This window comes from Gossypium raimondii, chromosome 12, assembly GCF_025698545.1.
Source record: "Gossypium raimondii isolate GPD5lz chromosome 12, ASM2569854v1, whole genome shotgun sequence".
Lineage (NCBI taxonomy): Eukaryota > Viridiplantae > Streptophyta > Magnoliopsida > Malvales > Malvaceae > Gossypium > Gossypium raimondii.
The window spans coordinates 7,392,278-7,416,287 of record NC_068576.1 but is presented as its reverse complement, the minus strand read 5'-3'; the positions used below and the strand labels follow the sequence as shown (position 1 = coordinate 7,416,287).

At 33.3% G+C, this 24,010-nt stretch overlaps 2 protein-coding genes across 2 annotated transcripts; one reads left to right on the top strand and one right to left on the bottom strand.

The window, feature by feature from the left end:
• Positions 1-6,371: 6,371 nt before the first annotated feature.
• LOC105763098 (uncharacterized) lies at positions 6,372-10,484 on the bottom strand. The gene is made up of 7 exons (XM_012581175.2): positions 9,078-10,484; positions 8,879-8,979; positions 7,983-8,774; positions 7,232-7,856; positions 6,973-7,114; positions 6,791-6,884; positions 6,372-6,713 (listed from the first exon to the last, which is right to left on the bottom strand). Exons 1-7 carry the CDS (start codon positions 10,236-10,238, stop codon positions 6,605-6,607), a joined length of 3,024 nt encoding a protein of 1,007 aa, XP_012436629.2. The 5' UTR covers positions 10,239-10,484; the 3' UTR covers positions 6,372-6,604.
• Positions 10,485-21,450: 10,966 nt separating this feature from the next.
• On the top strand, positions 21,451-23,578 carry LOC105763096 (hypothetical protein). Its single transcript, XM_012581173.2, has 3 exons — positions 21,451-21,604; positions 21,700-21,837; positions 23,255-23,578. Exons 1-3 carry the CDS (start codon positions 21,514-21,516, stop codon positions 23,269-23,271), a joined length of 246 nt encoding a protein of 81 aa, XP_012436627.1. The 5' UTR covers positions 21,451-21,513; the 3' UTR covers positions 23,272-23,578.
• The last annotated feature ends 432 nt before the right edge of the window (positions 23,579-24,010 follow it).

The window sequence follows — 24,010 nt, the reverse complement described above, 5'->3', positions numbered from 1 at the left end:
ATTATGCCAATTTGTGGTGAGAAAATTTGAAGGCCCAACATTGAAGGGAAGGTGAATGGGAGATTCGAAGTTGGAGACTCATTAAAAGACTTATACAATGAAGATTTGTTCTTACATATTATAGGAAGGAGTTATACATTAGATTGGAAAGCTTGGGATAATGAGGTATATGTGTAGAGGATTATGTTAATGAGTTTGAGACGTTGATGCAGTGTAAACTGCAAGAACCTCGAGAACAAACAATTTCTAGGTTCATTGCTAGATTAAGTAAAGAAATAGTTGATGTTCTTGAACTACAACTTTATGTGTTTTTGGAAAATGTGATTAAGGTGGAAAGACAATGGGAATGTGATGCAACCAAACCTAAAGTTTCAAAGCCAAATACTTGCAAGACGCCCAATGCTGTATATGCATCTTCAGGTGTGGAAACGAAGTGGACTAGACCAAAAAAGAAAATTGGTGATTCTAGTAAATCACAAACGAAGTCTCCCAAAGACAAGGAAAATGTTAGGGAATCCAAAGCCCAATCTAAGAGGAGTCGTGACATAAAGTGTTTCAAGTGCCTTGGTGTTGGACATATTGGTTCAGAATGTCCAAATAAGTGTGTGATGGTCTTTGGAGAGACACATGGAGAAATTGAAAGTGATATGAGATATGAGGATTCATATCATGTATGAAGGGACATATTATATATGCTATTGACTCGTATTAATCGTAAGTCCTTAGCCAAGGCAACTAGTTAAGGTTAATAGAAGGAGTTGAATAACTAAAAAGGATAAGCAAAGATAGACATCGTGCCATGACTTTTGGCTTATTCGGGATATAGGATGGAAGGATCTAATTACACATAGATACTAAACACTGAAAGGCTTTGTCAAAAATATATTTTAACTCTTTCAATAATTAAGGGTCATGATGGGTTGCTAGATCCGACTCATGATCTACAAATATAATTATTTCTTGATTGAAATGAATTATAGTTGTTGCCAACATAATTGGAAGCCTAATGGGTCACACACGAGAATAGAATGTGGAAATCAAAACGAGAAAGAACTAAATTGAATAGTTCAACAAAGTTTAAAGGGATAAAGTGCAATTAATCAAATGTTCGTTAAAACCCTATCCTAAATATTCTAACTTAGCCACACAAGTAGTTTTTTTTTTTGGTATCTATTTTTCATGGATAAATAGAAAATAGAACAAAGATTAATCTTTGAATTTTTGCTTCTAGTTTTCTTATTGGAATTGAAATTAAGACCAAAAAAGGTGTGGATATGCGTAATCAGATAGCTAGCACTATATTGGAAAAGTGGATCTCGAGCTTATAAAGGTTTTCTAAATTCCTAGTGTGGACTACTGGTAGAGGTCGGACCTTTAGATGATTGTAGGTTTTAGACAACTGAGCCTTATGTTCGTATGAAAACAAAGAAAGTATTGAACGAGGATGGAGACTACCCTTGTCCAAGGTATAAATTCTTCTATTTTATTTCATGAATGATGACGTGATAAAATCATTCAAATTGATCTTTGGTGGAATCAGATTCGTTGTATGTTTTCTTTTTTCGTTGCCTTTATTTTGATGCTGGTTTAAATTTTATTTTAAACTTTTTGCTATAATAGGATTCCAACAATTAACGCATATAGTCATGGGCCTTTGTGTGTTGGATGAGACATGTATACATATCAACATAAAAGAAAGGGTATGTGTTATGATTGACCCGATTAAGCAACAAGTAAAAAAATAATGGAATAAATTGAGAAATTGAACACACAAATTTAACATGGAAAAACCCCTCTAAAGAGGATAAAAAAACCACGAGCAAAGATAATTTTACTATAATGACAAAAGAACGAAGAGTACAAAAGATGGAGATAAAAACTAAACCCCGAAAATAAATAACCTTCAAAACGTAAACACAAAATTCTCTAAATGTGTTATGAGTTCTAATCTCTAATGGGTGTATTTTCTAAGGTTGTAAAAGAACCTATTTATAGGCTAAATTAGTAAGTCAAATAAACTATGCTAATAAATGCTAAATATATTATACTAATAAATACTAAATCTTCTAGAAAGAAAATAAATTTTGTTTAACTTGACTTGCAAGCAATCTTTTAGAATTTGGGTCACACAACTCTAACAATCTCCACATTGACACGAATTCTTACAATTCCATCTTTAACAAAGCCCGACATGGTCATATCTTAAACTATGCAGGGAATTAACTGAGTCGAAGTTGTACTTAGAAGCTGGAAGATTTCTAGCCTTTAACTTGTGCACTGCCAAATTAAAACTAACCTGGGACTGATTTTCACGAACACAGTGCCCTAACTTTTCAAAACATGCATCCAAAAGAGAACATTTCTTCAACAAAATGATCATACCTTTTTCCCTCCTATGACCAAGCTGCCTCCGCTCCAAACGAGTTAACTTCGACTCCGTAACGGACGAGGGACGTCCGATTTCACTGATCACTATAGAACCTTTCAGAATATAAAGACTGCCGGTTCTTTTACCTTTTAACAAAATAAGAGCTCCACGAGATACTTTAATGTCGTTCGACTCGATGTTGATTCTGCATCCTTGCAAGTATAAAATATTCAAGGAGATGAGATTCTTTTGTAAATCAGGTACATACTTGACATCTGAGAGTACCCTAATTGTCCCATCGTGTATCCTAATTTTAACAGTACCAGTACCAATTACCTTACTAGATGAATCGTTTCCCATGCGCACAACTCCACCTTCAACCAAACTGTATGTGGAGAACCATTCTCTATTGGGACACATGTGGAAAGAAAATCTTGCATCTAGGATCCACTCGGACGTGAGCTTGAAGTTATCGTTCGTTGACAATAATAAGAAATCATCACCAGCTATATCTTTCTCGTTGCTCTCAGTAACTCTTTTATTTTGTAGTTTATAACAATCTACTTTGACGTGACCTAACTTTTTACAATAGTAACACATTTTGTCTTGTTTCTGTGATGCTACCAAAATAGAAGCTTGCCTATCTGCCTTGCTATCCAAACCAAACTCATTGTCGAGTTTGTTTCTACTCAACAAATGACCCTTCACATCTTCGAACGAGAGTTTGTCTCTACCATAAATCAGGGTCTCCCTGAAAGACTTGTATGAAGACTTGTATGAAGGGGGTAAAGAGCACAATAATAGCATAGTCTGATCTTCATCGTCAATATGAACCTCAACGTTCTTTAAATCATTTAAAAGAGTAATGAATTGGCTGATGTGATCTCTAAGAAGCTCACCTTCGTTCATGCGAAACGTAAATAGACATTGTTTCAACACTAAACAGTTAGCCAGAGACTTAGTCGCATAAAGAGTTTCTAAGCTTTTTCACAAGGAAAATGAGGTTTTCTCCATCAATACCTCCTGCAATACCGTATTCGCGAGGCACAACTAGATTGTAGACAAGGCCTTTTCATCAAGCTCTTCCCATTTTTTTATTTAGATTCTCAGGCTTTTTCCCGGTAACAACATTTTTCAAACCGGTTTGAACTAGAATTGTCATCATCCGAACATGCCACAGATTGAAATTTGTCTCACCATCAAACTTTTCAATTTCAAACCTTGTTACTGCCATCTTTGAATGGACTGATCTATGAAAATTGAACTAGCTTTGATACCACTTGTTAGGATCGACCCGATTAAGCAACAAGTAAAAAAAAATAGTGGAATAAATTGAGAAATTGAACACACAAATTTAAAGTGGAAAAACCCCTCCAAAGAGGATAAAAAACCACGGGCAAAGATAATTTTACTATAATGGCAAAAGAACAAAGAGTACAAAAGATGGAGATAAAAACTAAACCCCAAAAACTCGAAAACAAAGAACCCTCAAAACGTAAACACAAAATTCTCTAAATGTGTTATGAGTCCTAATCTCTAATGGGTGTATTTTCTAATGTTGTAAAAGAACCTATTTATAGGCTAAATTAGTAAGTCAAATAAATTATGCTAATAAATGCTAAATATATTATACTAATAAATACTAAATCTTTTAGAAAGAAAATAAATTTTGTTTAACTTGACTTGTAAGAATTTCTTAGAATTTGAGTTACACAACTCTAACAGTATGTATACCCAAAAATTGACTCAGAAGTCCAAAAAGCTCAGCGCTCGAGCTTTTAGTTCTGCGCGCAGATTAGTGATAGTTTGTGAGTTCGTAATCAATCAATAGCATCATCAAAGAGTCTCCACAATCATTGTTTTGTAAGGACCCCTTGAAATAGTATAGTTTGACATGTACTAATAATTTGCTAATTGGTAGATTTGGGTGTTTTGATTTTTATTCGGAATTTATTTGATAATTTCATTAAGTTTTGTTAAATGTTTTATTATTTGTATTATATGTTTTTAAAATTTTGCTTTAATTTGTAATCATTGAATGATTAATTGAGTGGGCCGCTCTAGTGACCACTATAACGCTCCAAATCCGATCTAACTCATCCATTAATGAAAATATTTGTTAACCCATTTGATGCTAATGTGGCAAATGAAAACGTTGACATGTTGACACGTGGCGTGCCATGATAATGTTGCATACCGAGGGCTTAGTTGGTTTTTTGATTTTCTACTATGATGTTTTTTTTATTCTTCTGCTTAAAAAATATAAAAAAATATAAAAAATACATAAAATATTAAAAAATTTAAAATTACAATAAATTTAATTTTTAAAAGTTGTTAATCTTTTAAAAAATATTAATAATATAAAACAATTATAGAAAAAAAACAATGAATTATTAAACAATTATAATCTTTTTATTATTATTAATCTTTATTTCTTTTCATTCTCTCTTCTTTTTCCCTTTCCTTTAGTCCATCTCCGTCGCCATTTTCTAGCTCCAGTACAGTGGATTTTCTTTCTTTTCTTATTTTTTTGGATTCATTTTTATTAAGTTTGTGACCACAGATTACTAACTTTACTAATTTTTGAAGTCATGTTTAATTTGAGTTTCTAGCATGAGACATGGTAAATAGCTTTGAATTCTATATTTCACATTTCATTGAGAAAAAAGTGATATATTTTTATTTCATTTTAACCATAAAGTGTATTATTTAATTATATGATTGGAAGTTCAATTTCTATGCATGAGAATGTAATATATTTTATGATCAATTATTTACCACCTTAGAGAACACTCATGATGAAGAAATTAATATTTTATTTACAATCAGTGAAAAACAACACCATTTTGTTAGCTAATACTGTTAACATCATTCTTTATTTGTTCAATTTTGGAGAATTCAACTCCTTAGACATTTTAACTTCACCAGTGTTATCTTTAGAAAATTGAGTGAATTTATATCAAATTATGAAAAGGAAAATTGAGAAAAGGCCTCCATTGTTTACTCATTTATTTTCTTGCAAATTTAGATTGACTAGAAGTTTTTTAGTTTTATATGTATAAAGAGTTACTGTATTTTTTCTTTTTTTCTTTTCTGATTGTTGAGTAATATTTTATCGTGTTGTATTAAGGGAAACACTGTTTTATCTTGGCATTTAGGCCGAGGGTACTACATTCTCTATCCCTGGGCATTCTCCAGGCCTCTTTTGGTTTATCGGATGCTTGCTTGTGGAGCACGCGGTCCTTTCTGATCTTGAGACTGACTCTCCCAACGAACCTCGCACCTGCCAGTCACAAGCGGGGGTCTTGCGAGGCTTAGGCGAGCTCTCCTCTTGTGACCTTATTCCTGCGAAGCTTATGCGAGCGCGAGCTATCTTTGCAAACATCTTGCATTCCCGCAAGGTCCTCAGCTGACTGTGCCTGTAGGCGAACATTCTTCTTCCGAGTCGAGTTCATTTGAGTCGGAGGTCCAGATCTTATTGGTCACTTGGACTATCAAATCTTTTAAAAAAAAATCATTAAATTCAATTAAACACTTAATATTTTAATCTATGTGATGCAGCTTAATCTATGTGATGCAGCACGTGTCAGTTAAATAGACAGCTTTTGATAAAAATCAATGGTCAATTTCACTAAAGTTGAATGGACTTTTTGTTTTGTTTTTCTAGAAAAGGCTATTTGCAGCCTTGTGCGTAATTATCTTTTTGTGCCTCAAATTCTTCCAAAGAAGTTTCTTAGATTGACAAATGTGACCACATGACATGAGCTTCAGAATATAATGATTTAGTTATTATACTTATTTTTAAAAGTTTATGTTATTACTTACTTCTTTTTTAGAATGTTTTGATTGAATCATTAAAATTAAAAACAAAATAATTAAAGCGATTCAATTATCAATTGAAGAAATTTCTGATTATTATGACTTGTTGCATAAGTAACGAATTGGAGAAATGAACACAAGAGACGGTTGATTAAGAGCGGACCAATACAAGACATATGTGCATTCCAAATATAGGGTATATAGTACACATGATACATGTATCTAGTGATTACATGGAAAAACTATACAAAAGACAAAACCATTGAGATATATGATTAAACTTCAAAAATTAAATTATTACAAGAAAATGAAAATGGTAATTAATTAATGTGCTGCATTAATTTGAATTAGTGTTAACTAAGAATTAATGCAAACGACGTACGGTCCTCTGGAGCAAGAACTCGATGCGATGCGTCATCACTTGGCAGGCACAACATCCAGTATTGGAGCTCGGCATATTGGGCACTTCCCACTCCTCCATTGTAATTCATTCCCGCATTTCAGACAGGTGCACATGTGCCCGCATCTGACCATTTCATATCCAATAAGAAATTAATTTTTGAACAAATGAACTGCATGCCTCTTTGTATCGGTATAATTTACCTGTACAAAAGTGAGTCCACCTGCATTTCATAGCAAATACAACATCTACGTTTCCAAGGCGTCCTATCTGCTGAATTCTTCCCTTCCCCTTCAACTGTATCGGTATAATTTTTTAATCAAAACTATGCATGTAAGTAGCATTCTTGTATAAAACAAATAATTACCAAGTAGTCAAGTCTCACCCGAATGAACTTCACGATTAAGGGAGTAGTGTTGCCATTTCATCTGCATGTCCATGCATGTCATAACTGATTTTCTTAGTTCACTAATCTCGCTGTGAAGTTGCTCGATATGCCCTCTTAAATCACATATGAGTTCCATTTCCTGCATTATATGTATGTATGTATATATAGCAATGCAAAACCAATGACATATGGCTGTCTGACACAATTACTTTTCATGTATGAAATCAACATAAATGAAATATCCAAAACAACTCACGAGCGAAGGACGGTTTATCGAAGAAGCGGACTGTCTAGCATCCTGGTAACGTTCAGCTTGAGATGGTTGGGGTGGAGGTGAATATAAAGATGCACCCCGCTCGTCGTTACTGGTTTCGTTATCATCCTGAAAACTCCATGACCTCGTCATCATAGCTGATGGTGAAGGCATTTGTATAGATGGTGAGGAATTATTGAAGTAGTTATTGACTTCTTGACATTGACGGCTGCTTAAGCTCCTTTCTTCTTCATCGTCGTATTCTTCTTCCTCTTCCTCTTCTTCTTCTTCTTCTTCTTCTTCTTCTTCTTCTTCTTCTTCTTCTTCTTCTTCTTCTTCTTCTTCTTCGTAAGACACTGGTTGGACCATTCCTTCCTTATCCTCAACTTCTTGTTGACTTTCAGCAACATCAGCTTGCATTTGTACACGAGAAGTCATTAATCGGTTCATTTTCTCTAGGAAATCACTGTCAAATAAAGTTGAAACTCTTCCCCTGCATATAATTCCTTCCTTATCATCCACTTCTTGTTGACTTTCAGCCTCATCCGCTTGCATTTGTACACGAGAAGTCATTAATCGGTCCATTGTATCTCGGAAATCACTGCCAAGCAAAGTTGAAACTCTTCCCCTGCAAGTAAATTGGAAATTATGTATTATGATGAGTTTTTTACATCTTGCAAGATAAAGAGAGGTCAGACAAGCATGTTCCCAATTCAGTTTGATAGTGACAGATAAACAGTAAAATATCGTATACCTTTCTAGGAGCTGACGAATCTCCTCATTATTTGAGGTAGTGTTAAGCACTTCTTCGTACCATGCTTGCCTTAAGCCTTCCCAATAACTTCTAGGTCGAGATATATTGCTAAACCAATCATAATCATCAGTTTCATCAAAATATTGTTGGTAATGATCCTCCTCTTCTTCTGTAACCTCATTCTCATTCCTGTCATTAATGCAGGATGTTGATGTATTGTCTACAATATCCTGAGACTGAGGGTCTACGCAGATATGCTGCTGATCACCAATGTCCTCTTCAACTATCTCATTCTCTATGCTACTAACCACGGATGTTGTTGTTGTTGTTGTTGTTTCCATGGTTTCTTGCGAGTCAAGAATAAGTTGATGCTGGTCCTTTTCTTGCTCTGCTTTTGCAACCTCATTTTGGGTTACTGTTTCTGCAGTTTCTTGTGAGCCAAGGATGAGTTGTTGGCTGCTCAAATCTTCTTTTTTTGCCACGTCATTCTCCGATGGACCCTCCAATGGCTTCGTTTCCTTAGCAATTTTTGGTGATTCAGGGGATTTTGCTTCCAGGCTTGTTTTCTGTTGCACGGCATCTGAAGGTGGCTTGGCCTGTTCTTTAACATCTCCATTTTTGTTGGTTGTCAAACTAACAACCGGCGATGAACTCTGTTGCCCCTTTTGGCAATGAGTATCTTCCCTTTGCGGGGGTTTGCAAGTGGAGCTTTTGTCCTTACAGATGTATCTTGGAGTAGCTGACACATTCTGGGCTGTCATGCCTTGCTCAGCACCGGTGCTAAACTTCTCCCTGGAATTAGTTAAATTTAAGACGTCTTGATGAAACTAGGCACATGCATTTAGAGGCTGAAAGTAAGACTTTAGATGGATGACATAGATTGGCATTAGTGGTACCTGAGATGCATAATGGTAGACCCTTGAGAGCGATTCAGTTGTGGACGACATTTATCTTGAATAGTCAGGCAGCGTTGTAAGCTTTTAAGCCGTAGCATTGACTATAAGAATAGAAGCATAAAGCAAACAATAACAAAAAAATGATGAGTTGGAATGAATGAAGGAACAAAAGAAGGAAGATTGTGAAAAGAAAACACACCTGAACACGGCCACGCTGTGGGAATTTGGAAACAGCCTGGCGTTTCACCAGTGAATCCAACTCTCTTTTCTTATCTCGCTCTATCCGTACGAGAAAATCTTGGAATGCTTGTCGCCCTCTTATTAGGGGTGAGTTTATGACCAGTGAGAAACACCTCCGCAATGATTCATTTGGTTTTGAACAATGCTTTGGCTCTTTACACTGCGAGTGGGAGCCTGTATGCTCATGATCATCCGCATCTTCCCTGCAATTTTTCAATTTCTTGATGATATCCACAATTCTAACTCTTTCAATCTCCCCAGCGTCAAAAGTCTTGCTACACGAAGAAGAAGAAGAAGAAGCTGCTTCACCTGCCGCGGTTCTATCTGAAGGTGACTCCAACTCTATTAAGGAATCTACATTGTTTGTTCTGTTCTCCATTTTTTCCTCAAATGGTTCACTTGTTGAAGATTCTTCCATAGGGGAGGCATTATTCTCGTTAGAGCTTACACCAGAACTTGTCCTGCTAGTGTTGGAATCCATGCTTTGATTCTGGTATGAGTTTATGCTGTTGGATCGATTTAGCCTAGCCTCCCATATTTGAACAAGGGAAGAAGCGGCAAGATTATGCGTGACCGAAGCATTCTCCGATCGAGTTTGGGCATTTTTTGTGGTAGAACTTGATGCCATCGGTGGCGGTGGCGGTGGTGGTGATACGGGGTTTGAATGTGAAGGAGCCAACACTTGTTCTGCTGCTTCATTTACCTGTTTGTCAATGGTGGATACCGCCACATCTTGCGACTGCCTAGTCACCCACCGATCAAGAACCGGGGATTGCTTTGGGTTGATTGGTGAAGGGTCCCCCTTTTTCTTGTTGTGGTGGTTCTTGTTTGAGAATGATGGCAAGTTATGACGGTTAGCGTTGGCGTTGGCATTGGCATTGGCATTGCCTTGTTCGGCGCTGACCCAAGAAGCGACATTATTATGATTTTGTGGACTTTTGGGGGAAGAGAGAGAGATGCAGCCATTGATATGATCTCGAACCAGGTCATTGAAATTCTTGTCGAACACAGTTTGCACGCTGCTCACATTGCTGTCCCTGCATCGTTCTTTACGGTTGTGATCCCTTAGGACACAACCAAAAGGCGAAGAGGGAACAATTTCCAGCTGGGAAGATGCCATATTCACAAAACGCGGAGTTGATTAAAGTGGAAGGTATATGGCCATGGCCGAGGCCAATTAGGCCAATGCAAAGGAACATATATCAATGAGGACTCTAGAATTCGGGAACTTGAGAAAGGTCATAGGAATTTGGAAATGGGGATTACAGACTCTGTCATGCTCCAATTAAGAGAGTAAAATTAGAGAGAAGCAGAGGTGGAGAAGGACAAGGAATTTGAAATTGTTAGACGAAAACAACGGAGTGGGTTTGAATTGTTAGTATTGTTACGTAGGGCAATTCGAATCTGCATGGGAACCATTGGTATTGACTCCTGGTCTTAAATGTATACTATATTTGCCAAATTTTGAACCTCTAACCAGACACAGCCCAAATTCCCCAGGGCACCAACCCGGATTGGATATATTTTGGGTGGATGCGAGAAAACCATGCTTGCCTAACCTTTGCCATTTTCTATTTTCTCTTCTTTTTTGGTTCAACGTTAAATCATATTTCTTATTCTGATTCAGCTAAATGCGGGTTTCTCTACTAATATCTTTTTTCTTTTTGGTACACAATATTTAAAAAAACAATAAAACAAAAACAATATAATTAAATCAAACATTCCGTTATTTAATTTTTTAAAAAACCTTATATTTAAAATAAATTGTTGTTTTTATTTAAAAAAATACTCAAAATATTATATTTATTTATTTAAAAAATGTTCTTAAATGTTTTTAGCTAAGTCTAAAGCAATGTCTCAGTACAACTAAATCAGTAAGTAATATTGTTGAAATAAGGGAGAGTAGTACTGAAACATACCTAGATGTATCTGTACATCTTGGGTTATATTGGTACATGTCCTGAAGTTGTATCGCAACAATGAAGCCAGTATGCTCCTTAAACGACTATATTTACCCTCCAACGACTATATTTGTAAAAGATGTATCAATACATAAAGACATGTATCGGAACATGGTGTTTGTAAACTACAATTAATGTATGAATTGAATGTTGCAACAACTCCAAACTTCCTCTTGCGACTCCAAACATTTAAAAATTAATTTAAAGGTATAAATAGAGTCAAGATCGCATGAAGACATAAAGAGACACATATCCAAGCATCAAAGTTCACATTGTAAAATATTTTATCACTCTCATTTCATTTAGTTGGGAGCTTAACTTTGCAAACATGTCTTCTAAGAGGTTTTGTTGTTTAATTCATCTTTATCACCGATTATAAATTTAGTGGGCTTTAGTTTAGCCATAAAAACTAAGAAGTGTTCTAAGTTAGCCATAAAAGTTACGCGAAAAGTTCTATCTAAGCCTTAATAAAAAAATAGTGTTGTAAAGATTATTTCTTTTTATTGAAAGGTATCAATTCTTAGAGTGAAATGAGGAATCCTTAGTTGAGATAGCCTAAGGTGTCGGAGGTAACCTAAAATAGCGTCATTCCTATTTTAATCATTCTAATTTTTTCTATCAATTTAGTCAATCTAATTAAGATAATTGCTCAAAATGGTCTGTGCTGTTAAAAAATTCGCTAATCCACTAGCGAATTGCTAACATGACATTTTTTTTTACTTTTAACTAAAGTTGGGGACCTTTTTATAATTAGTCCAAAACACATGTTTGTTTATTTATTTACAACATGAAGATTTTGATAGTGGAGTCATTCACATTTGAATGACGACAACGACAAACCATGACCATATTCATGACCCCATCCTTTCGGATGAGCCTGTTAGCATAATACCACCAACCACCCTACCGCCCCCAACAGCTAAATGATTAATTTTCAATGGTTTGAATTTTGAGACTCAAAAATTAAGGTCCATCTGCTCTTTCCATTATCAGCATAATAGGTCGTCCAAGCTCGCACTGGCTTCTTATGTTGTAACTTCATCGTTATCCTTCACGCTTCCGTAATCTCTCTTCTCTTAATAATAATCTTCGGTTTATTTCAAAAATTCAAATTCGGAGATGCTTTCTTTCAACTCCTAAAATATTTATTCATTTTTTTAAAAAACTTTAAAGTCAATACATTGAGACTGCCATCAATGCCTCTGTACCACATATTCTACCGAGCCATCATTTTCTACAATCAAAAGACTAACTCATAGGTTAGTACTAAAAGTTCACCCAAAATTTTGCTCAACATCTAGTCTCAACCCAGAAACCAAACCGCCCCATTTCTTTACCTGTCTGTTTTTGTTAAAAAATATCAATGTAAACACATATTCTATACTTTCTAGTCCTCCTTTAAGTCAAGAAAAATACAACCATTTTGCTTAATTAATTAATTTAGGTTTTAATTTAATTAATACAAAAGTTGGACCTTGCTGAGATGTTCCCCTTTTACAAACAGTCAAAGTAGATACTCTCATGTTTTCGCCATTTAAATACATAATATTTTTGGAGTAAGTTAAAAATGAAGTTAAAAGTAAAGATATTTTGAGAAACAATAAGTTTTTTACATTGAGAACTCGTGGTCCTTTCCAAGAAATTTTTTTTTATCTTTCCTCCCATTTTTTGTAACTTCAGCAAATATATCACCATTTTTCTCTCTTCTCTGCCTGTTCTTGTTTTGTATGTATTTAACTAGTGAAAATTGAGCTTTTAGCTATTGGTTGTGGTAAGGTGGTCGGTGGTGTTATACTAACAGGTAGGCTCATAGAAAAGGGTGGGGTCATGGTCCTAGTTTGTCGTCACTGTCGATAGATTCTCTCTTCTTAAAAAGTCAAATGTTTATGATGCCACCATTGAAATCTTCATATTCCAAATAAACCAAAAAAGTGTTTTGAACTAGTTATAGAGAGGTCTCACGCTTTAGTCAAAAGTCTAAAAATTCCATGTCAACAATCCATTAGTGGATTAAAGAAATTTTGAACGGCAGTGATCAATTCGAGCAATTATCTTAATTAAAGTGACTAAATTGAAAAAAAAATTAGAGTGAACAAAATATGAATGACATTATTTTAGGGTGACTTATGGTGTAGTTGATAAACGATAAACCTAACATATTTTAATCATGTTCTTAATGCGTTTTTGAGTGATTATTTATGTAAAATGGTGAATTTGATGCTCCTAATCCTTTGAATTCATGTTCTTATACTTAGGTGAGCATTTGGGAGTAGAATGAGCAAAAATCAGAGAAAAAGAGCACATTTCAGAAGCCACACGGGTTGGGCACACACCCATGTGGGACACACGGGCTGGACACACGCCCTTGTGCCAGCCAGTGTCGATTTCGCACCATGCTTCCCAAATACGCAGAAAAAACACAATTTTTAGACTTTCTGAGCATTCTAAAGTCTATAAATACCAATTAGAAGAAGATATAAGGGAGCCATCAGAGAAGATCAAAGAAAACACTCGAAGAACACCATCAGAACCAACTCGGAAGCGGATCTCCATAAAGATTGAAGATCTTCTTTTAATTTCTTCTGAAGTTTTTATGAGTTTCTTTATGTCTTGTGGTTATTCTGACTTTGAGATGTTTTCATTCAAGATTATGAACTAATTCCCTAGATACCTAGGGAGGATGAAACCTATGACAAATTTTATTATTTAATTTCTGTTTTACATGATAAATACTTGATTCTTATTCTCAATTATGTGTGTTTATTTCTTGTTTTAATATTTCTGGGATATCAATTCATGTTTAATGTGCTTAATTCAGTGGAGCAAAAGTCTCTGTCTAAGAGTAGATCTAGCATAATTGAGTAGAGTTGCATGCAATCCTAGAAATAGGATAACATAAATCTACTAGATTAGAGTCAAATCTAATAGGGGAATCCATAGATCGAGTTAATGCGACAATATGTGTTTTAATTAGAAAGAGGTTTTAATTAGAAAGAGATTTTAATTAATCAACTTAGAGTCAGTTGTTCTTACTCTCAAAAGAGATATTAACATAATTTAGGGATTTCTACGAATCAAAACATCAAGTGAATAAATTGTTTAAATCGGATAAATAATAATATGAGGAGTCTAAGTGGATTCTTTCTTAGGTATTGTCTCTCTCATTGGTTAATATTCAATTATTTCCTTGATTCATTCTCTGTTGCGTTCTTAGTTAAATTATTTTAGTAATTCTAGCTTTAAAACCCATCACTCCAAATTATCAACTAAATAATAAGAAAACGATAATTACTAATACTTTTAGTCTTCGTGGATACAATATCTTTACTCACCTTAACTATACTATTGTTCGATAGGTGCACTTGCCTTTGTTGTATTTATAGTTAGTTTTGTGACCATCAGTAGTTTACCATAATTCTTATTAGCTAAGTTTTAGATACTTTTGCTTTAGTGAACCCTAGTAAAATACACTTGGATACTTGAGATTCCAACTAAACATCATTCATTGATTTGCACTAAAAGTGCAACCAACCGACACACCAAACACTTAGGGACCTTACTATGCACTTGCATGCTATGCCATAAGACTTTTTAAATTAAAGCTCAATAGTGATTACACTTTTACAATTTAGTACATATTTATGGTTTTATTACTTTAGGGCCCTTGGTTGATTTGCTATATAAGTCCTCTTGTGTTTTCTAAATTAAAATTCAATAGTGATTACACATTTATAACTTAGTCATTGTACTATATTTAACAACTTTCTTGATTTAATTTCTCTGAAATTCAATATTATAATCTTATACAAAATACATCAACTCTTCGATTGATAAAGACACCAACTTTATTTACGGAATCCAACTTTGAAACAACATATTCCAATACTGGCTAAAAATTGGGTCATTACAATTCACTTGTGATGTTCATAATGTGACTTAACTCAATCATGAGTAAGTGACATGCTATGTGTGTTTGACTTGTATACTTTGATGTATTGGTAGCTTGTGTTCAATTGATAATGGAGTCAAAAGTTGGTACATCGGGTATGCAACTTCTTCACGACATAACTTCATTTACCATAGTGAAACTTATAGCCCAATAAAGGGAAGACGATATCTTCTCATCAACATTACATGATAGATGGAAAATAACATGGCCACAGGTCATTTTCTTAGATAAATGACTTAATTACTACTTTTTAGTAATTGAATTTTTATAAAGGAAGATACAATGGTTACCGTAAGATAAAGTAGGATCATATTAGGAGAACAACTTTATCTTAAAGAGACAAAGGAAGATATATTTGGAGAACATATATGACAAGGTCATTGAACGAACACTTAGTAAAGTAGCTTTTGTAATGATATATAATGTGGAAAGCTCAATCATGATACTTTAGTGGAATGACTGACTAAATAATGTTGTAATTAGTAGATGGAGAGTCGAAATTTAATTACAAATTATTTGAGCCCTAATTATATATGTTTAATCGGTCCTTCAGCTAGCTCGGTATAACATTGATAATTTGTATTAAACGATGAAATGGAAAAGTGAGACGACGAGCTAGAGAAACAAATTGCATGTATCACTATCCGCAGTGAATGTGTTTTCTCGCTATGAATAAGAGATGGCTTGAAAATTAATTTATATATTCAAATTATTATTTAATTAATTTGAAATTAAATAGTTGAAGTTTAAAGTGGAAATTAAATTAATTAAGTCATCATAGTTTCTCGAGAATAAATAAATTAAATTAATTTTCTCATAGATTTTAGTGTGATAAAGTTGGCATGACTTTAATGGAATTAGAATTGAGTTGAGAAAATAATTTAATTAATATAATTAATTATTTTAATTAATCAAATGAATAAATAATATTTTGGGCATAGAAAAATATTTATTAGGCTAAGAAAATTATATGAATCGGTTTAAAAGACCAAATAATATATATAGTTGACCTGATAAATGACGAGGCCCGAATTAATAAGTAGGGGCAAAAAACTCTAGTCTTAGAAATGGTTGTCGCCACCCTTATCATACACACTACTTATAGCAGTCATTTTCCTATTAAAATATTATCATTTGATTTCATCTTGTTTTACTGAAACTCTTTTTTTTTTCTCTATAAATAGAGATCAAGGGCTATGACAAATATACACATCTCATACGTTGATATTCTGTCAAAATATAAAAAAGTCATTTTGCAAATAAATTATATCTTTTGATGGATTTAGTCTTTCGGTTTCTAGCCTAAAAGTTTCACACAAAGTTTTCATCGATTTGCGTATAAAGCCCACACTCTAGCAAACCCAAGTCGAGGATAACAGAGACGAACAAGTGGTCAAAAGTTGGGAATGATTTAGTCTGTCTCATCCAAAACACAGATACGATCTAGATAAATGAGTTTATTGCTATAAATATCACAATTGGTCGAAAATTTTAAAAATTCGTTGTGCATTATTTCAATATTTTTCAAACCGATTTTTCTACAATTTCTTGTCCTCTAGGCAAAGTGCATTGTTTTGGTCGTTTCGAACCCATCGAGACTCATACTTAACCTCGGACACTTCTGATCACCAGAAAATGTTTTTATATAATTTTAAAGTCTTTAAAATGTTTTTATATTGCTTTTATAATTTTATTTAAGTTTTTTAAAGCCTTTTATTTTTTTACTATCTCAATTTGAGTCTAATTAAAAATAAAACTACAAGGGAATAATCCAAATTCACTTGCCTAACTCCTATTACTGGAGCCTCCAAACCCACTGCTACCATTAGACCCATCATTCGAAACTGCTATCACTTGTGAATAATCAAAACTCACTTGCCCAACTCCAATTTTGTGAGCACCCCAGTTCCCAAAACCCCAAAGCAAAGGATAGAAAAGAGTCTAGAAGCCCCAAAAGAAAAAATAAAGAAAATAAAAGAAGACAAACTACAAGGGATTTTCAGGTTCCTCAAAATCAAGCCTTCATTCAAGAATCAGAATGGACGAGAAGGAAGACTACGACGAGGATAGGTTATAGTCTAAGGGTGGGTTTGGATGGGCGATTGGATGCAGTGCGGTGTGTTTAACTTACTTTTTGTCTCACGCTATAGTATCACTATAGTATCTAATTTTATTGCCACCGTTGTTTTTTACACTAACCGCAGGTAAACGCACCACCCATCCAAACCTACCCTAAGATATTGCTCCATCGAGCCATAGGCGGTAACAATCAGTCAGAGTGAGCTTAAGATAAATTGTACCCAATTTTAGGGAGAGGAAGAGGGAGAGAAGGGCAACTAATTGGTGGCTTTCTAATCAATGATAGTGTTAGACAAAACACGTTAGTGAACAAAATAAATTAAATATACATAAACACATATAAAATAAAATATAAATAGAATGATTTATAATTAATTTATCAAATACGAAAGTCAAGTAAATCATAATAAAAAGTTGAAATAAAGGAGAAAAGATATTTTATGAAACGTTGAGGCCTGTGATTCAGCCGCTCCTACGGTACTTGGAGAAACGTTGGTCGAATATCTCCCAGGATACAACAACAAGAGTGATCAAAGTAGTAGCACCTCTATAGCGATCAACGAACAAACTTTGCCTTTTTCTATCACCGAAACTTTGAAAAAATACGGAGAGGAAAAGGAAGACTTTTTAGAGTAAAATAGTTTCAGTGTGAGAGAGTATGAGTGTGTAAATTTCTACAGAATACTCAGCATTTTATAGGCATTTAGGATAGTGAAAAATTGGAAATAACCATAAAATCTGCCATTAAGGAGCCAAAAAATCAATTTGATTTAAAAATTAAATCAAATCAGATACTGTCCAATAAGCAGATTATGTCTTCTGTTGAGGGAAAATAAATTTGTGTTGAATCTAAAATGGGCTCGACCGATTTAGATATTTCGCGTCGCCCACGTCGTACGGGTGCGCCCTAACCTCGTCGAGTTTGGACCTATACCCCTTGTGCGCGAGGCAAGGTTATAAGCTTAGTCCTTCAATTACCTTTTAAGAGAGTTCACATATATAAACACTGTCGAAACCCCTTTTTGATAACAAAAAAAATAGGGTCGACTTATTTTAAAAATGAATTAGAGTCGCCACCAATCTTTTATTGAAGTGTGATTGGATCACCTAAAAACGATTTTGGTCTACGAGTTTTAGAAAAACGGGTTCGGGAGTCAGTTACGTACGAAGAGGATTAGCACCCTCGTAACGCCCAAAGTTGGTACCAAATTAATTATTTAATGTCTTAAGGTCGAATGATTGAAAATTCGGAAAGAAATTTAAAAATATGATCCTCTTTAAATCACCCAAAAATTTAAAGAAAGGTGTATTTCACATTAATCGAGAAAAAGAATTATATCCCGTAAGTTAGGACACAATACCTTTAATCCCGAAACGATAATAAACATCATAAATTTATTTATTTGAGAGATATTTGATTATCTCGATTTTGGAAAAGAACTCATGTTCCATAAGTTAGAGCACGATCTTTCACTAATTCACGAGATCGTTTAAAAAAAATTATGTTTAAAAAGGTTCATGTATTTGGATTTATTAAGAAAATCAAAACCCGTAAGTTAGGGTACAACCTTTCAAATATTTGAAATATGTAACATAAAAAATGATTTTATGCATCGGGTAAAGATTTTGGTGTGAATTTAAAAGCAATGAAATAACACAAAGTGATAATACTGAACAAAATATTAAGATGATAGTTAATAATAAAATAAAATACTATGATGACAATGTCGGTAATCGAATTGCAACAACAAAATAAATAAGATAACGTAAAATGAAATGAAAGTAAGAACTACACAATAAAAAATGTAACATGAGGATCTAATGATTTAAAGAAAATTAATAAAATATAAAGACGAATAAACTACTAACACAAGACACAAATAAAAACAATCTAAAATTTTAATGAAAGAGATTGATTATATAATAGCAAATAAATAATAAATGCAACTAATAGGTAAGAAGTAAATACATAAAATAATGAAAATAGAAACAGTATATAAATTTTAAGATAAATAATGATAAAAACTTAAAATAAGTAAATAATAAAAGACATAATAAAATAAATATATTTAAAATATTTGGATGAATATAAAATAAAAAGAGAAATATAATAATGCAAAACTTTTTAATTTAATAATGTGATGAAAATTATAAATAAATAAATAAAAGAGAAATAACAATAATAATAATAATAACAATAATAATAATAATAAACTAATTAGTTTAATAATAATAAAAGTAACAATAGAAAAGGACTAAATTGAAAATAAAACCAAGTTTTAGGGGAGAAATCGGGAATAAAATGAGTAAGGACCCAATAGAACACGCGGATGACAAAGAGGGGCCAAATGGGTAATAATTCCCTCCCTCCAAAACGCACAACTTCAAGGGACCAAATTATAAATTGAAATAAATTATAGGGCGAAATTTAAAAAATAAATGGAACTTAACAGCAAAGTAATTTAAAAGCGGAAGGGCTAAAAGCGCAAATTTCCCATTAATAAAAAACAAGCGGATCCTCCCCTCGGGTCAGGTCACCGCGCAGGTCAAGGCCTAAACGACGCCGTTTTGGTGCCTGAGAGGCTTGCCCAAAACGACGTCGTTTTGGGGGCCTATAAAAGTCAAGTTTTAGACCCAAAAAAAAATTCATTTAGCCTTTGGTTTCAGAAAAAAAAAGTTGAGAGCTCTCTCCTTCCCCTTCAAAGGTTTCCAGAATCTAACCAGCCTCGGCGCAGCATCATCATGGCGGTCACCGTGACAGTCTTTGCTGTCTGCATGGTGGTCGAAAAAGTTTAAATTTTTTTTTTGGTTTTTCAACTTCCGGCCTTAAAAAATACCGATTTTCCTCAGAATCGGCACCTCCTCCGCAATAAAGGTACGATTTCTACCCTTTGTATTTTCGATTTATTTTTTAAAAAAGAAAAGAAAAGAGAAAAAAACAATAAATAATAAATAAGCCGAAAAAAATAAAATAACCACCTTTGAGAATGCCCGATATTTGAACTGATTGCTTTCCAATCTCTTTTGATTCATTCGTGTGTGTTAAAATACATAAATTCGGGGCCTTTTTATAGCCTAAAATTTCTTATTTTCTCTACTTTTACATTATTTGTGTTGTTATTGGACTCTCCTAGTCCTTTTATAGGTACGAACGTGGCAAAGACGTCGGGAAGGCGGCGTGAGGAGGTCATTGCCGTTAGGTGCTGGCACTGAGGCTTGGCTGCTGCCTAGGGTTTTCTTTTTCTTTTGTTTTGGACTAGGGTTAGCTTTTAGGTTGTTGGGCCTATTTTTGGGTTTGGCAATTTGGGCCTGTTTCATTTATTTTGGTTTTAGTTTAAATTTGGTTTTATTATTTGTATATGGGCTGGGCAAATTTTGGGTTTGTACAAACACATCTCACACTTGGTATTTAACCAATGTGAGATCTAAGCTTTTACTTTTCCTCAACAATATTTTCAAGTAGCTTACTTTGAGCGTCAATTTCTCATTCATCACTCAACCATTTTGAGCATATGATATACCGTTGTAAAGGTCTCATGGAGTAAAATATGAAACCATAAATTTATGATTCAACTCTCTATCTTTACCTATTGAGAATAGGTCTCAAAGTTCCCATAAAAGTAATTTTTCCAACAGATAGTGCTAATGTTGATGGCGGGGTATTGAAGTGATTTTTTTCAAAAGTATTTTTGGGCCAATTTTTGACGTAGGAAAAATATTTTTTTCACAAAAAGTAGTTTATTTAAGACTGCTTTTGTCCAAAAGTGCTTCTTATAAGCAATACTAAACATACCCTAAAGAGAGACATGCTAAGAGTTCTAAGGCTTTCTTAAAAAAGAAGAAAATGAGGAGTTAAAAAATTATTTTGTATAATGTTAGAAAAATAATGTATAAAAATTAGATTAACTTATTATTTGATGGAAAATAAAATTTATTATATATATTTAAATTTTTTTTGAAAATATTTATGTATTATATATATTTTACTCTTTTAAAATTAGGATCAAATTAAGATCATATGTAATGTTGAGGGTTAATTTTTTAAAAAATTTATGACTAAATTAATATAACTTATATAAATTATGAGCTAAATTTATTATTATACCAATTTTTAAATTGTCACTTCACATTTCCCTTAAACACTCAACCACAATTAAGAAAAAGCAGCAACAACAAAAAAAAAAAACTAATTGATTGATCAATTTAAAACATTTGATAGTTGGATGACCAAAAAAGAAATTGAACCATAGTTGAGTGACTTGCCGTATAATTTAACCTTCTAAATTAAATGAGACACGTGGCGAGATCATGGAGCGTTGATGTTTGATTTGATAATAACAAAATAGAGAAAGAGAGGAAGAGGTACAGACAGAAAGGTAAAGCGCTAAGGAGAAGAGGAAGAAGAGATGGCAGTGAGCGCAACGGTGATCGGAGCACTTCTGGGACTGGGCACCCAGATGTACTCCAACGCTCTCCGCAAGCTCCCTTATATGCGACGTCCGATTTCTTTCTTTTTCTGTTCCTTTATATGGTTGCCACTTGTTCCTAATTTGAAACCCTAGACTGAAATTGAAATTTAAAACGAAATGCAGATCCGTGGGAGCACCTGTTGGGGATGGGTATGGGAGCCGTGTTCGTTAACCAGCTTGTGAATTGGGACGCTCAGCTCCAACGGGACCTTGACAATATGCTCGAAAAGGCCAAGGCTGCCAACGAGCGCCGCTACTTTGGTTAGCAATTCTATTTTCTTTCATTCATTTCATGACCTTCGATTCTACTACTAGTTGTTAGTTCTTTTTTATCTTATTTCATTGCAGAGTTTTCTATTTTCTAAAACTGAGCCTTAACTTTTATCAACTTACCTAATCAAATGGAATGAAATTAAAACTAAACTAAACAACTAGTATGATCTGCAATCAATTTTATCCTCAACCATTTATACTATTAGGTTGTGTTTGATTCAATGAATCTCACATTCTCTTCTCGGTGGTAATGTAAATGTAAGATGTTGGAACAATATTCTCATGTTTGGATTCCGAAAATTATTTTGAAAATCCAAAATTATTTTGAGCTGGTAATCTCTTTTTTTTCCAATAGTGTTAAGATTTGATACTATAGGATAATCTAAATATGAAATATTTCAGACCGATTTTCTCCGTTTCTTTTATATAATTTTAATCAATTTTACCCTTTTAAAAAAGAGTCATGTCTGATTAAACGAAGAAACTATTTCTTCAAAAAGTGAACTAGATAAGTTTTTTTTTTTTTTTTGTTCATTATGTTCATACGTTCTTTAAGTTACAACAAAATAGACCAATAAGTGCAGCCAGTTTTCAGAAGCAACGTTCTTTATTTTTCTTCAGAAAGAACCAAAAAGAGGAGCAATGAACTGATCATAAAATGCTGGCCCAGAAATAAAAAGAAAAAAAAGATCATAATATTATATAGATTTGCTATTCATATGCATTAAGTACCATACCATGCTATCATACTGGTTTTTGCTTTAAGACTTAGATGATGAAATAGAATGCTTATTAGTAACGATTTCTGACCATCAATATATAGTAGTTCTCTCATTAGAATTAGATGATGAAATATGAAGTTGATATTGATTTAATTATATAGCAAAAATGATTTAGTAAAATTGTGTTCTTAGGTAATCTTACATTTTGTCAATCAAACAACAAAATTTTATATTCTAGCCAAATGAACTAATCAGAGTAATCTAAAATACACAGTAATATGTTTAAGTACTCTTACATTTTGGTAATCCTATTACCAAAGGTAATCTTATATTTCGTGGACCAAACACTTCCCATATTGTTCTTATGTCAGGCTGCTCCAGATCATGCGGCTTTGCCTTCGCATGCTATGCCATATCCTTGTTTTTCAAAATTCTTTTGATGTTATTTGTACGTATGCATGCACTAGAATTCCCCAACCCAAAATGACCCTCCTTTGAAAATACCAAGCTGGAACCAGATATTTTGTTTTCATATTATCTTTCTGTTAGCTGATCAATGACAGTAGTAAAACAGTTCAGAGCTTGCTTTATATCAAAGCTTAAAGATTTAAAGTTACATATCGTATTTGCTTGCACACCATTGTTTTGATTTAACTTTCCTCCCTCTTCTTTTTCATCTGCAGATGGAGATGATGATTAATGCTTTCGCCCTATCATCAGATAAGACATTCATGCGCCAAGCTACTGTGGTCATAAACCGGTTCAGATTGTGAGTGGGTAAATTTGGACTCTTTTTTTGGTTTGATTTCAAGCCTGTTGAACCTTCTTTTGCTTTTATTTGTTGTCGAATATAAGCTTCGATGCATTGTGGTTTTGGCTACAAAGTGCAAGTGCTTATCTTGTAATAATTAAGAAATAATTCAAAGTGATTAAACTAGAACATTGGAAGTTTTGAACATTGATTAGGATGAGGAATTGAAATAGCAATGGAGTTGCAATTATGCCAATGTGTTTTACTGGCTCTAAATTGGTATAAGTTTCAATAAAATATTTTTATATTATGTAATTTTAACTCAATTTGTGTTCTTATATAGAATTGTGGTTTTTTTTTAAATCCAGAAATTATTTCAAAATTTTGACAAAAATGATGATCAATTGTTGGAAAGTTAAAAGAAATAATAAAATTTAAATTTTAAATCTTAAAATTAAAATATACATAATCAGTTTCATTTTCTAATTTCAAAATTATATAAAAAGTACAATATCTAATTTAAAATTTTAAAATAATATTTTATATATGCCAAAGAATGGATGATATTAATTATTTTTAAAATTAGAATAATTATATATCAAATTTAAAATTAAAGCAATTTTATTTTAAAATTGGAACTATACCCAACTAATTTCATTTTAAATTTCAAAATTATTTTTGACGTATC

What these genes read in the sequence shown, in the direction of transcription:
- LOC105763098 (XM_012581175.2), bottom strand. Translation starts at nt 10,238, where the DNA reads ATGGCATCTTCCCAGCTGGAAATTGTTCCCTCTTCGCCTTTTGGTTGT. An exon ending in CACAGCGTGGCCGTGTTCAG is followed by an intron (nt 8,980 to 9,077) that starts GTGTGTTTTCTT and finishes CTATTCTTATAG; the next exon opens with TCAATGCTACGGCTTAAAAG. An exon ending in TAATCGTGAAGTTCATTCGG is followed by an intron (nt 6,885 to 6,972) that starts GTGAGACTTGAC and finishes ATACCGATACAG; the next exon opens with TTGAAGGGGAAGGGAAGAAT.
- LOC105763096 (XM_012581173.2), top strand. Translation starts at nt 21,514, where the DNA reads ATGGCAGTGAGCGCAACGGTGATCGGAGCACTTCTGGGACTGGGCACC. An exon ending in CAAGCTCCCTTATATGCGAC is followed by an intron (nt 21,605 to 21,699) that starts GTCCGATTTCTT and finishes AACGAAATGCAG; the next exon opens with ATCCGTGGGAGCACCTGTTG.